At 43.4% G+C, this 14,274-nt stretch overlaps 1 protein-coding gene across 1 annotated transcript in view; it reads right to left on the bottom strand.

Moving 5' to 3' along the window:
- Positions 1–3,869: 3,869 nt before the first annotated feature.
- PDLIM4 (PDZ and LIM domain 4) overlaps positions 3,870–14,274 on the bottom strand; it is a 234,194-nt gene continuing 223,789 nt past the window's right edge. Inside the window, exons 6-7 of the mRNA XM_040344644.1 lie at positions 11,423–11,546; positions 3,870–4,482 (exon numbers count right to left, since the gene is read on the bottom strand). Of these exons, the coding sequence (XP_040200578.1) occupies positions 4,278–4,482; positions 11,423–11,546 (329 nt within the window). The 3' untranslated portion in view covers positions 3,870–4,277. The remainder of the gene's footprint in view (positions 4,483–11,422; positions 11,547–14,274) is intronic.

The following is a 14,274-nucleotide window of genomic DNA, read 5'->3' as shown; positions in this document are numbered from 1 at the left end:
GGAGATAGCACATTCATCACGCTGTAACAGACTGAAAAGCACGAAGCCTGAAAACCGCAAATCGTCTCTCACCAAACTTTTACTAACACGAAATCAGCAAAAGCAGCCTAAAGGCTGGCGCTATCTGAATGGAACTTTCCCTTTATAGTGCCACCGTACGTGTTGCACGTCACGGCGCTTTGCTCAAGCATTTTTTTCACGATCTTGTGTATGCAAGGCAGGCTTGACAAGAATCAAGTCGAGAAAAACATTGTTCTTTCTAAAACATTAAAAACGGTCGTGTGTACGCGGCATAACACTGCACATCACCCTGAACACACCTTCCCCACCGTGAAACATGGTGATGGCTGCATCATGTTGTGGGGATGTTTTTCTTCAGCAGGGACAGGAAAGTTGGCCAGAGTTGATGGAAAGATGGATGGAGCCAAATACAGGGCAATTTTAGAAGAAAACCTATTAGAGTCTACAAAAGACTTGGGACTGGGGTTCACCTTCCAACATGGCAACAATCCTAAACATATAGCCAGAGCTACAATGGAATGGTTTAGATCAAAGCATATTTATGTGTTAGAGTGGCCCATTCAAAGTCCAGACCTAAATCCAATTGAGAACCTGTGGCAAGACTTTAAAATTGCAGTTCACAGACACTCTTCAACCAATCTGACAGAGCTTGAGCTATTTTGCAAAGAAGAATGGGTAAAAATGTGCAAAGCTGGTAGCGACATACCCAAAAAGTCTTGTAGCTGTAATTGCAGGGAAAGGTGGTTCTACAAAGTATTGGCTATCATTTTCATTACACTTCACAATTATGTGCCACTTTGTGTTGGTCTATCACATACAAATCCCAATAAAATACATTTACGTTTTTGGTTGTAACATGACAACAAAATTTCAAGGGGTATGAATACTTTTTCAAGGCACTGTAATTATTATCTTTTCAGTCATCATATACAGGGCCCTGCTTGTTTTAAAATGTAAAAATGTTATTCTTTTGCATCTATATTTTAAATATCTATTTTGTAAATATGGTATGTTTCAGATAGATAAGGCTAGTAACAATATTTTGAATATTGGTCTGCCTGATTATATATATTTGTCCATGTTGAGGAGTGTTATGCCTTGTACACACGATTGGAATTTCGGATGAAAAAAGTCAGAAGGAATTTTTTCATTGGATTCCATCTGACTTTTTTCCGTTGGCGTTTAGAAATATAACATGTTTTATTTTTTTCCGATGGAAAAAAATCCTATCGGAAATTCCGATCATCTGTGTTTATCTCCGACGGAGAAAAAAACATGCATGTTCAGAATCAAGTTGACACATGCTCGGAAGCATTGAACTTAATTTTTCTCGGCTCGTCGTAGTGTTTTACGTCACTTTGGATGGTCGGAATTTGGTCTGACAGTGTGTATGCAGGACAGCTTGAACGGAATTCTGATGGAAAATTCCATCAGATTTTATCCCATCGAAAATCCTGATCGTGTGTACAGGGCATTAGTAAGCTTTGGAGGTGTTAAATTAATTTGTTAAATGCCTTTAATTCTGCTGCCATTTAAAAGAAAATGTAGTTACAGCTGCTCAAGTACGCCTGGCAGTGTTTCTGTTTATTTCAGCCCAGGGATCTCACCAATGCTGTATCCTGGCCTAGACCAACAAGGCCCAGGCATAGGGCAGCACGCGCTACACTGTTAGTGTAACGCAAAGCGGCTTCTAATTTTGACTGTCCTATCACCCTGGACCACAAACCTTCCTCACTGTGCTATATATTTCCTGCTGCACCATTGACATGGTTATATATTATTAGTCCTCTCCATAAAATTACCAGAAATGTGTGCTTGAAGTAGAACTATAGGAAACACTTTTTTTTTTCATAGTAAGGGAGGGTTATAGCCCTTGTCAGTTTATTTTTTACCATCCCTGTCACATTGCAGAGATTTCCCTTCACTTCCTGCCCCATAGCCAAACAGAAAGTGAGGAGAAATCTATGCAAACTAAGGGACTCCATTGCCCCCCACCACCCCAGGCCCTAAGAACTAGTGTCCCCACTCAAAAATTTCAGGGCGTGTCTTAAACAGAAACATATATCCTCCATAAAACCTCATGTGAACTTGTGTGGCAGTGTTTTTATGCTATACATAACCATACTATGCATTATTAAAGAAGCTGTGTCACTATAAGCTTAAATGTACTAATATAAGAATTTAAAAGAAACAGACGCATACTTGCCATTTCAGCAGCCTGCATCTTTAAACTTCATCCATCATGTTGCAGTTCTCTGGCCACTGCAGTATACATACGCTTTTGGCCGTGTTGAATACCTGCTCCCTTCACTTTGCTTTGGTCCCTTCCAAACCCTGAATGCGAGCCATAACTTTTCATCTAGCATCAGTACTTGACCTCACAAATGTAAAGGTTCCCACAAACATGCTCCAAAAGCTTATGGAAAGCCTTACCACTGAAATTATAACTACAAAATGATGGCAACTCGTTATCTATGCCCATGGTTTTGAATGGGATGTCTAAGGCCGTGTACACGCGGTCGTCCATCCGATGAGAGCGGTCCGAAGGACTGTTCTCATCGGTTAACCAATGAAGCTGACTGATGGTCTGATGTGCCTACACACCATAGGTTAAATAACCGATCGGGTCAGAACGCGGTGACGTAAAACACAACAACGTGCTGAAAAAAACAAAGTTCAATGCTTCCAAGCATGCGTCGACTTGATTCTGAGCATGTGTGGATTTTTAACCGATGCTTTTACATACTAACCATCGTTTTGACCTATCGGTTAGGCGTCCATCGGTTCAATTTTAAAGCAAGTTCTACATTTTTTGACCGAAGGATAACTGACCGTTGAGGCCCACACACGGTCGGTTTGGTCCGATGAAAGGGTCCTTCAGTCCGTTTTCATCGGTTTTGACCAACCGTGTGTACGCGGCCTAACAAGACTATTCAGGTGTAAAGGTCAGCTGTCCACAAACTTTTGGTTATATAGTGTATATACTAGTTGTTCATTCTAAATCAGTTTTAGACTAACTATGAAAAAACAACCTCTGGCATGTGGCTTAAAAACCCTTGCCACCCAAAACAAATCAATATATACTTGGAAATTATATGAAAAGTAAAATCACCCATCTGAACTAAATTACCTATGCAGCTCAATTATCTGTATCTGTCACCAGGGATGCTCTGAAATGCTATTTTTCCATAGTTCACTTGCAGGACTGGGTCCATTGCCTTGCCTTTAGCTTTGTGAATCTTCAAGGTCTGGTCAATGGCTGTGAACAAATCCTTGCTATACTATACTCAAAAGAGAGCTATGAATAGGGCAGATTACATACTGCTATACTCATGTCCAGAAATGCTGCATATTCCTGCTGCCATACCACCTATTTTTTGCTGCCTAACCCCCCCCCCCCATTATTTCTGCCACACCACCTTTTCCTGCCACCATAATGCCCATTCTTTCTGCCATACTGCCTATTCCTTCTGCCACACTGCCCAATTCTGTCACATTGCTGCCCTTTTAGGCCATCATACTGCCCATGCTTGTTATCATACCACTCATTACTGCTGCCACACCACCCATTCCAAATACCATACTGCCCTTTTGTGCCATTATACTGCCCATTCCTGTTACCTTACCAACCAATCCAGCTGACATACAACCCATTTCTGCAGCCATACTACCCATTGCTGCTGCTATACCACATATTCTGCTGAAATACGACCCATTCCTGCTGCCATACAGCCTTTTTCTGTATTAGAAAGATTAATCAAAAAAATTGTAAAATTCTTCATCCTAAAAGGAGTACAGTAAGACTGTCCAGAATAAAAACAAAAACACAATTACTAAAGACATTATTATTCTAAAAACAATATATATTTTATTAGAGCAGAAGTGACATATTATTTAGTATTTACAGAAGATTTCTGCTGGTGCCAAAACATAAAAAAGTAGATTGCACACATGTAGACTGCAGTATTAAGCACAGCAGCAATGCAAACATATGGATAGTTAATGCTTAAGTGTTATAAACCATTCCAAAATGCTATCTATGGGTACTTTGCCTAGCATAATTCATTCAGGAAGTAAAATATTTTGAAGCTATTTTTTTTTTCTTTGTGTATTGATTTCATGAAAATAATTTTAGGAATGGAAATGTCTTGTCTTGGGAATGTGAGCCATTTTAACGTGTTTCTTGCAGGTAGGCCTCAGACAATATTGCTTGGTAGGAAGCTATGTGCTTCTTCAAAACATAAGCTCTTTATTGGTTAGTAAAGTTCAACTTTGGCATTAGGATACACAGCTACAACATCGTATCCCTCAGGAGGCTTCACTCTCTCCTTGGCGTGAGTCTCACAGTACAGCTGCTCTTCAATAAAGAAATATCCCCTTTGTTTCAGGTTCAGCCCGCAGTCGTCACACATGAAACATTCTGGATGGTAGAGCTTGTCGCGAGCCTTGACTATTGTACCACTGAATAAGAAGAAAGATAAATCACTTATTAATACATCACTCATGCCAGATAAAAAGCCCTTTGTTAAGTAGTGCCTGACTGATACAGAAGTGTAAGCATGCTTTTAAGTGTCATCACCTCCTCTACCTCCAGACCCTTCATATCACTATCACTGACACTACTTCTACCCTACACCATTACACGCTCTCTGTACACCAACCAGACACTACCAACCATAGAAACATTGAATTGCCCAATAAAATAGTAAATGATTAAAAAATGCCAGAAAGTATTGTTTGACCATGGAGGTTTTGCATATCATAATTGTGAACTGTCTATTTAGCTCTTTTTTACCAACACAGAGTTATTAAACAAATCATAAATATTATTTTTCTATGAGCCTGAGCTCACATTGTTGTGTTTTTTTTGCGCATTAATGTGAATTGCGTAAAGGGAGCTCATTCATTTTATCCCAAAGCAAAGAATTTAAGTATATACAGTGGGGAAAATAATTATTTTATTCCCTGCAGATTTTGTGAGTTTGTCCACTATAATTGGTATCTTAGATGTATTCTTAGATGTATTTTAATTGATAGAGACAGAATATCAACCAAAAATCTAGAAAAAATACAATGCAAATGTTATAAATTTGGTTGCAGTTCAGTGAACAAAATAAGTATTTGGTCCCCTACCAACCAACAATATTCTGGCTCCCACAGACTGGCTAAAGCATGTGCTCATGTGGTACACAGATTAGTTGTGTCAATTTAAAAAGGTGCTCCTAACAACTCGTTATGTGTATAAAAGACACCTGTCCACAGAATCTCTTTCTTCCATTCAAACCTCACCATCATGGGCAAGACCAAAGAGCTGTTAAAGGACGTCAGGGACAAGATTTTAGACATGCACAAGGCTGGAATGGGCTACAAGACCATCAGCAAGAAGCTTGGTTAGAAGGAGACAACTGCTGTAGGGATTATTCGCAAATGGAAGAAATACAAAATAACCATCAATCGCGCTTGGTCTGGAGCTCCATGCAAGATTTCACCTCATAGGGTAAGGATGATATTGAGAAAAGTGAGAGATCAGCCCAAAACTACATGGGAGGAGCTTGTGATCGATCTCAAGGCAGTTAGGACCACAGTCACCAAACAAACCATTGGTAACACAATACGCCGCCATGGACTGAAATTCTGCAGCAACCGCAAGGTCCCCATTCTCAAGAAGGCACATGTACAGGCACATCTTAAGTTTGCCAATGAACATCTAAATAATTCAGAGAAGGATTGGGAGAAAGTGCTGCGGTCAGATGAGACCAAAATTTAGGTCTTTGGCATTAACTTGACACGTCGTGTTTGGAGGAAGAAAAATGCTGACTATGACTGTAAGAACACCATCCCTACAGTCAAGCATGATGGTGAAAATATTATGCTTTAGGGCTGTTTCTCTGCTAAAGACACAAGCTGGCTTTGCAGCATTGAGGAGCCAATGAATGGGGCCATGTATTGTAAAATCTTGGATATAAGCGTTCTTCCCTCAGTCAGAACACTGAAGACGGGTCGTGGATGGGTCTTCCAGCATGACAATGAAACAAAACAAATTTACGGAGGGAGCTGAAACTTCGAGTTGCCAAGCGTCAGCCAAGATAGATCTGTAAAGAAGAGTGGACCAAAATTCCTCCTGAGATGTGTGCAAAACGTGTTAACTAACTACAAGAAATATCTTACATCTGTGCTTGCCAACAAGGGTTTCTCCAACCAAGTAGAAAATCATGTTTTGCTTGGGGATCAAATACATATTTTACTCACTGAACTGAAACTCATATCATACTGCAATTTATAACATTTGTATCATGTGTTTCTTCTGGATTTGTGGTTGATATTCAGTTTCTATTATTTAAAATAATGATAAAAATTATAGACACGTAATTTCTTTATAAGTGAGCAAACTTACAAAATATGCAAGGGATCAAAAAAATATTTTCCCCACTGTATATTGCAAGCACACCACAGATTTTTAAGATAACGTCCAAACATTTTTTAAGATGATCACATCACAAGGTACATTTTGGAGCCATGCAGGACCCCTTCATCAGGCATGTGACAGAGTTCATAATACAGTGCAAAATCATTTAAATTCTACCAATCAAAAACCAGTGTAGGAAGCCACCCCTGACCTCTGACATCATAAAATTCACCCAAAGTAAAAAAAATAGAAAATAAATCATACTTTATGTCATACATGGTGACCAAAGTGAAACATACAGGTGCTGGGTAATATGTACAGTGGTTACTGCAGCATGGCAATGTAAATATTATGCATCATGCATCACCTGAGGCACATCTCTCAAATGCATCCAAATGGGGAGGTAGGAATCCCCCCAAGGCTCCGGAGTCACTGTTACCAGGTGACCAGACAGTCATACCATGCAAAAAAGGTGCATGTAGGACCCATTCACATCAGCCCTGTCCGCTTCAGTGGAATAAAATGCCCATTCACTACATACAACACTGAGAAGCTTCACTACCTGCTACTACCCCAAAATTTGTACACTCAGGTGGTGTTTTGCAGTGCTATTCAGAATAAATAGCACTGCATCCTACCAACACGCAGTACCATGCTTTGCAGTAATCCATGCAGTAATGCATGCATGACTGCATCACTTTGGTATGAATGGGTCCTTACTATTACTTACTATACAAAGCATACTACACCATGTGGTAGTGTGTCACCGTACATTATGGCTGCACCGCACATCCATAGGCAAGGTGTACAGGCGTAAAAATTATTGGCACTGCAGCACACTAACATTCAATGATGATTTAAAGAAAAAAAAAATAAGCTCAGGCACATAAGGTATTATAGCAAAAGGACAAACATGTCACAGCCCTTTTCAGCATGCCCTGTAAGACAATAAATGTATACAATCACAGACATCTCCAGCATCATTGTGGGTTTCTTCCTGTGTGGGCAGAAAGCCAACCAACAAGAATGAAATGTTTATAGAGTGGCTTGCCACATGCAATAACATAGCATACTGGAATAAAGAATAGTATCTAGTCAGGTCTGAAAAAAAAAAAGACAGATTATTTTGATAATTCGCAAACACCTTCTTCACTCTGCAAGTTCCAAAGATTAATTGTGTACTGACTAGCAGGGGCAGGTGGTCAGTCATAAATAACAATCTTAGCCAGGTTAAACAGACCAGAGTGGTGAATAATGTCTAACGTTAAACAAGGATACAGGGCTGTAAAGGTTAGTCAAATTTATAGCACCAAAAAAAAGGTAACTATTCTTTCAATGCCCATGCTATTTATACTACCTGAACTTAAACTGGATTCAGGAGCCATGGCCTTGGAATCCACTTCTCAGTCAGAAGAACCACATGGTACTCCGTATAAGCAGCTTTTATCAATAGACTGCTTATGCGCAATACAGTGTGGCTCTATAGGCCAAGAGGAAGACTGGAGCACCATCCAGCCTAATGCAGGCCATGGCTCCTTAACAGGGTCATCTGCTAATTTAAGTACAAGGGGGTGCAACTAGCATGAGTTGGGGAGGATTGGGATTCATTTATTTAAAGATTTAGTTATCTATTAATGTGAAGGGAGAAGGAGTAAGACAATAAAGAAGTGTCAAACAATTGGGAAGAGGTAATATAAGACAAACAGATAACATTTACCAAGCTTTTCAACCATGTGATTATTATGTCTACCTCTCATGGGCTCTTAATTGCTAATAATAATATTATTTGTTATAGTTTAGAAAATTCGGCCAAAAATTACCTTCCTTAGAATTTTCTACCCAATGAATACAAATGTATGGTAGAATTTTTGTAATGCTTCGCTAGTTTGTTTACGATCACACCTACACGACAGGCCCAAGGTAATGTGCTATGCCAATGTGCTGCAAGAGGTTTTTAGTGTGCATGAGGCGGTTCAGGAATCTTTGAAAGCCCCATTTTAAACATTTGCAATTCTGGGAGCTAGAAAAGTAAAATTCCAAAAAAACAAGAACACTACAGTCACTGCAAAATTCCATAATAATATGGAATAATATGGAATATAATATGCAATAACAGAGTATATATTCTGACATTGTTAGCCTGAAACATTAGAGGTTTGTGGTATTACAAAACTATGAAGCTGTTAAGATAAAGTAGCTAAGTAGTCCAATCCAAAATCAGACATCAGAAACTTTTTGAAGACAAACTGTACATTAATCTTTAATTAGGAAAATTTGTATTGATGATTTTAATCCATTTCTATTAGAGAGGATCAGTCATGATCCTTTCATTTCTTCATGAGCACCATTTTAACAAAATAGAACAGATAACAAAATGGTTCTAACATTGTCAGTCCCTAGACAGAGGAGATGGGGGGACAAAACACTGAAAGCTACAATTTATATACTGTAGGAATATCATTCAGTGTTATTCCAGGTGTCAGGATCATACTGTGTGCAGCACTGGGGAATCCCTATCTGTACAAAAGAAATAAAGGAACAAAATACATAATTCATCTTCATTTTCTGAAGTTTTAGAAACTTCACCACAATAACATTCACTTTCGTTACTCTATGCATTCAAATTTCACATTCTTTGTATTTATAAGAATGTGACAGTTTGCAAATGTTTGGTAAATGTAAGTAGCATAGTAGACTGTAACATAAAACCTTTATTCTGTTATGGGTCTGGAGTCTCTACTGAGATCTGCATCCCTTTCTAGCATACTCTAGTGTGTATAAAGCCTGGCATTATCCTGCTCACACAGTATTATTTAAATGTAGCGAGAAATGGAGACTCCCAATATCTTACGACTCTGAACAAAGATGACTGGGAGGATGTAGTAGGCCCCGTACACACGACCAAACATGTATGCTGAAACTGGTCCGTGGACCAGTTTCAGCATACATGTTCGGTCGTGTGTAGGTGCGAGCGGGCCGAATTCCAGCAAACATTTGCCCGCCGGGCCTTTTCCCAGCAGACAAATATTCCTGGACGTGTTTTAAAACCGTCCGCTGGAATCCTGCCCTCTCGGACATGTACGGTCGTCAGTACAGACCTACCGTACATGTCCGAGCGCCCGCCGTCCCTTGCATTCGTCTAATGACTTTGACGCATGCGTGGAAGCCTTTAAATGGCAGGCCCGCCCACGTCATCGCAGCGTCATCGTCGCGGCGACGACGCGGACACGCCCCGCGTATTGTTTACGCGCGGACTTCTGTACGATGGTTAGTACAGCCATCGTACAGAAGCCCTCTGGCAGACATGTACGGTGAAAACGGTATCCAATCTTATCCAATCTTGTGCAGGCTAAAATGCTGTTTTTTATTTTTCTTGTATGTCCCCCTCTTATCTACAGCGACTGCACTTCCAAGTGCACTTTCAGTACAATTTCAAGTGCACTTTGCACTTGTATTGCAAAGTGGATTTGCCTTTAGAAAATAACCCCCAGTGTATTCTATAATCTGTTCCCTTTGTATAAATTAACCACTTGACACCCGCACGCCGTCATATGACATCCAAAACGGGGACCTGTTATCCTGGGTGGACGTCATATGACGTGATGGGCTTTGCGGGGGGATATCTCAATGATGCCTGCACCCGGAGGCATCATTGAGATATCATTTTTTAGCGGCGGCGATCCTGCGCACCGTAAGAATGATCATAGCGGCGCTTCCGCCGCTAGATCGTTCTTACAGGCGGCGGGAGGGGACATCCCCCCCTCCCGCCGCCATCCGGTGCTTCTCCGGGCTCTCCCGTCCCTCCGGGGGCCCGGAGAGATGATCGCCGTCCGCCGGATGTTTGCCATAGAGAAGACTGGTGACCATCTGGTCACCAGTCATCTCTATGACCGTCGGAGGCCCGGGCGCGATGTGATGACGTCACGCCCGGGTCCCCGTAAGTAAACAAACCGCAATTGCGGCTAGTTTGAATGAGATCTGTGAATTTTTTTTCACAATCTCATTCTTTCCAGCCTGCAGGAGAGATGTGAGGTCTTATTGACCCCGCATCTCTCCTTAAAGAGGACCTGTCACACACATTCCTATTACAAGGGATGTTTACATTCCTTGTAATAGGAATAAAAGCGATTGAAAAAAAAAAAGTGTAAAAAAAAAGTGTAAAAAATAAAGAAATAAGTAAAATAAAAAATAAAAAATAATAATAAAAAAATTAAAATGCCCCTGTCCCCGGTAGCTCGCGCTCAGAAGCGTACGCACACGAAAGTCCCGCCCACGTATGTAAACGTCGTTCAAACCACACATGTGAGGTGTCGCCGCGTGCGTTAGAGCGTGTGCAACAATTCTAGCACTAGACCTCCTCTGTAACTCTAAACTGGCAACCTGTAAAAATGTTAAAGTGTCGCCTATGGAGATTTTTAAGTAACGAAGTTTGGCGCCATTCCATGAGTGTACGCAATTTTAAAGCGTGACATGTTAGGTATCTAGTTACTCGGCGTAACATCATCTTTCTTATTTTACCCAAAAATTGGGCTAACGTTACTGTTTTGTTATTTTTTAATTTATGAAACCATTTTTTTTACAAAAAAAAAGCCGTTTAAAAAATGATTGCGCAAATACGGTGCAAGATAAAAAGTTGCAATGACCGCCATTTTATTCCCTAGGGTGTCTGCTAAAAAAACATATATAATGTTTGGGGGTTCTGAGTAATTTTTTAGCAAAAGAATGAGGATTTGTACATGTAGGAAAGAAGTGCCAGAATAGGCCCGGGAAGGAGGTGGGTTTTAAAGCCCGGTATTGAAGTGGTTAAACAACCAGGAGCAATTCCTGAGGGCAGAAGCTGCATCACTACTAGAGAAAGATAGGAAAGGTAAATTCTTTAGTTTTATGGCATTTGTTATATAAATAAAAGCCCTAAGCTTTGTCTTGTGGTGCTGTAAAGATTTTTTTCTTTTTTTTTGAAGAGCCTATAATTCCACTTTAACTCTTTTTACTTACACAATTCCATTTTCACATCTGGTGCATTCTGGAACCATCTGCGCGCCACTCAGTGGGTTGCTGAGTTTGGACACTGGTGATTTGACATTTCTTGAGCTGGCTGGTCTGGTTTCTACTCTCTCACCTGCCAACATAATAAAAATAAAAATGTATCAAGTGTTTGAGATAAACATTGCCAAAAACATTTACAAATTGGCTGAGAATTCCATTTGGAGAACTAAGCATGGGGTTTTTGGACACCTCAGAAACTGCTGCATTAGATGGTCTAGTGAGGTTATGACAGAAACCTGGATGTCTTCTATGTACCGCTTTACTTTCTTGTAACACTTACAGTAGGTGAACCCGATTTTGTGTCAATCTCGCTCTCTTTCTCAGCGAGATTGAGCACCTACGAGCCCCATCGCGGGAGCCAGCGCCGAGCTGGCTTGCCGCGATGGATACAGAGCCGTCATAGAAGCGACGGGAGATCCGACTTGGATTCCCGCCAATTCTACACGTGTGCGGCGTTTGTTATGAATCCTGAAGGGGAAGTCCCCGCCGGATTTTAAATAAAAATCCGGCATGGGTCCCCCCTCAGGAGCATACCGGGCCCTTAGGTCTGTTATGGGTTGTAAGGAGAGCCCCCCTACGCCGGAAAAAACGGCGTAGGGGGTCCCCCTACAATCCATACCAGACCCGTATCCAAAGCACGCTACCCGGCCAGCCAGGAAGGGAGTGGGGACGAGCGAGCGCCCCCCCCCCCTCCTGAGCCGTACCAGGCTGCATGCCCTCAACATGGGGGGGTTGGGTGCTCTGGGGCAGGGGGGCGCACTGCGGCCCCCCCCACCTCAGAGCACCCTGTCCCCATGTTGATGAGGACAGGGCCCCTTCCCGACAACCCTGGCCGTTGGTTGTCGGGGTATGCGGGCGGGAGGCTTATCGGAATCTGGGAGCCCCCTTTAATAAGGGGGCCCCCAGATACCGGCCCCCCACCCTAAGTGAATGAGTATGGGGTACATCGTACCCCTACCCATTCACCTGCAAGAAAAGTGGTAAAAACACAAATAAACCACACAGTGTATTAAAATATTTTATTTTTCTGCTCCGGAGGCCGCCCCCTGTCTTCTTTATTAGCTCTTTTACCAGGGGGGGCTTCTTCTTTGACGTCTTCGGGTGGGTGGGGGCCGCCGTCTGGTTCTCTTCCACCGCCGGGGGGGGGTGGCTTTTAAAAAAGCCCCCACCCCCCCGGCGGGTTTCCTCCGGCGTCTTCGGCGGGGCTCTTCTTCTTCCGCTATCCCGACGGGTCTTCTCAACTCTCCGGGGTTCTCCTTCTGTCTTCGCCGCTCTCCGTTGTTGACTCGTCGCACCCCGGTTCTTCGTCTCGCTGTCCGGTGTCTTCTTCCGTGATGTACGTCTTCTCCTTCCGTGCTGTGATGAGTTCTTCTTCCGTGCTGTGACGTCATGTTCTTCACTTCTCTCCTTCTCCCGATGTTGCCACGCCGGTCCTCCTCGCTGAAATGACGGATGCGCGCCTTGCATCGGACCTATATAGGCCTCACAGTCCCATCATGCTCTGTACCTACCCATGTGATACCTACCCACGTGGGTAGGTATCACATGGGTAGGTACAGAGCATGATGGGACTGTGAGGCCTATATAGGTCCGATGCAAGGCGCGCATCCGTCATTTCAGCGAGGAGGACCGGCGTGGCAACATCGGGAGAAGGAGAGAAGTGAAGAACATGACGTCACAGCACGGAAGAAGAACTCATCACAGCACGGAAGGAGAAGACGTACATCACGGAAGAAGACACCGGACAGCGAGACGAAGAACCGGGGTGCGACGAGTCAACAACGGAGAGCGGCGAAGACAGAAGGAGAACCCCGGAGAGTTGAGAAGACCCGTCGGGATAGCGGAAGAAGAAGAGCCCCGCCGAAGACGCCGGAGGAAACCCGCCGGGGGGGTGGGGGCTTTTTTAAAAGCCACCCCCCCCCGGCGGTGGAAGAGAACCAGACGGCGGCCCCCACCCACCCGAAGACGTCAAAGAAGAAGCCCCCCCTGGTAAAAGAGCTAATAAAGAAGACAGGGGGCGGCCTCCGGAGCAGAAAAATAAAATATTTTAATACACTGTGTGGTTTATTTGTGTTTTTACCACTTTTCTTGCAGGTGAATGGGTAGGGGTACGATGTACCCCATACTCATTCACTTAGGGTGGGGGGCCGGTATCTGGGGGCCCCCTTATTAAAGGGGGCTCCCAGATTCCGATAAGCCTCCCGCCCGCATACCCCGACAACCAACGGCCAGGGTTGTCGGGAAGGGGCCCTGTCCTCATCAACATGGGGACAGGGTGCTCTGAGGTGGGGGGGGCCGCAGTGCGCCCCCCTGCCCCAGAGCACCCAACCCCCCCATGTTGAGGGCATGCAGCCTGGTACGGCTCAGGAGGGGGGGGGGCGCTCGCTCGTCCCCACTCCCTTCCTGGCTGGCCGGGTAGCGTGCTTTGGATACGGGTCTGGTATGGATTGTAGGGGGACCCCCTACGCCGTTTTTTCCGGCGTAGGGGGGCTCTCCTTACAACCCATAACAGACCTAAGGGCCCGGTATGCTCCTGAGGGGGGACCCATGCCGGATTTTTATTTAAAATCCGGCGGGGACTTCCCCTTCAGGATTCATAACAAACGCCGCACACGTGTAGAATTGGCGGGAATCCAAGTCGGATCTCCCGTCGCTTCTATGACGCGCTTGCTGGAATGTGCTGTCACTATTCCAGTGAGTGTGAGATGTCGGCGAGATCTCGGCACCCTGTCGCCGAGTATCAGCGCGACGCTGTCCTGCTAAAAGCACAATATCACAAACACCTACTGTAGTAAGTCAAA

The sequence above is a fragment of the Rana temporaria genome, chromosome 3 (assembly GCF_905171775.1).
Source record: "Rana temporaria chromosome 3, aRanTem1.1, whole genome shotgun sequence".
NCBI lineage: Eukaryota > Metazoa > Chordata > Amphibia > Anura > Ranidae > Rana > Rana temporaria.
Note: the sequence above shows the minus strand (reverse complement) of the source record. Positions and strands in the feature narration are given on the sequence as shown.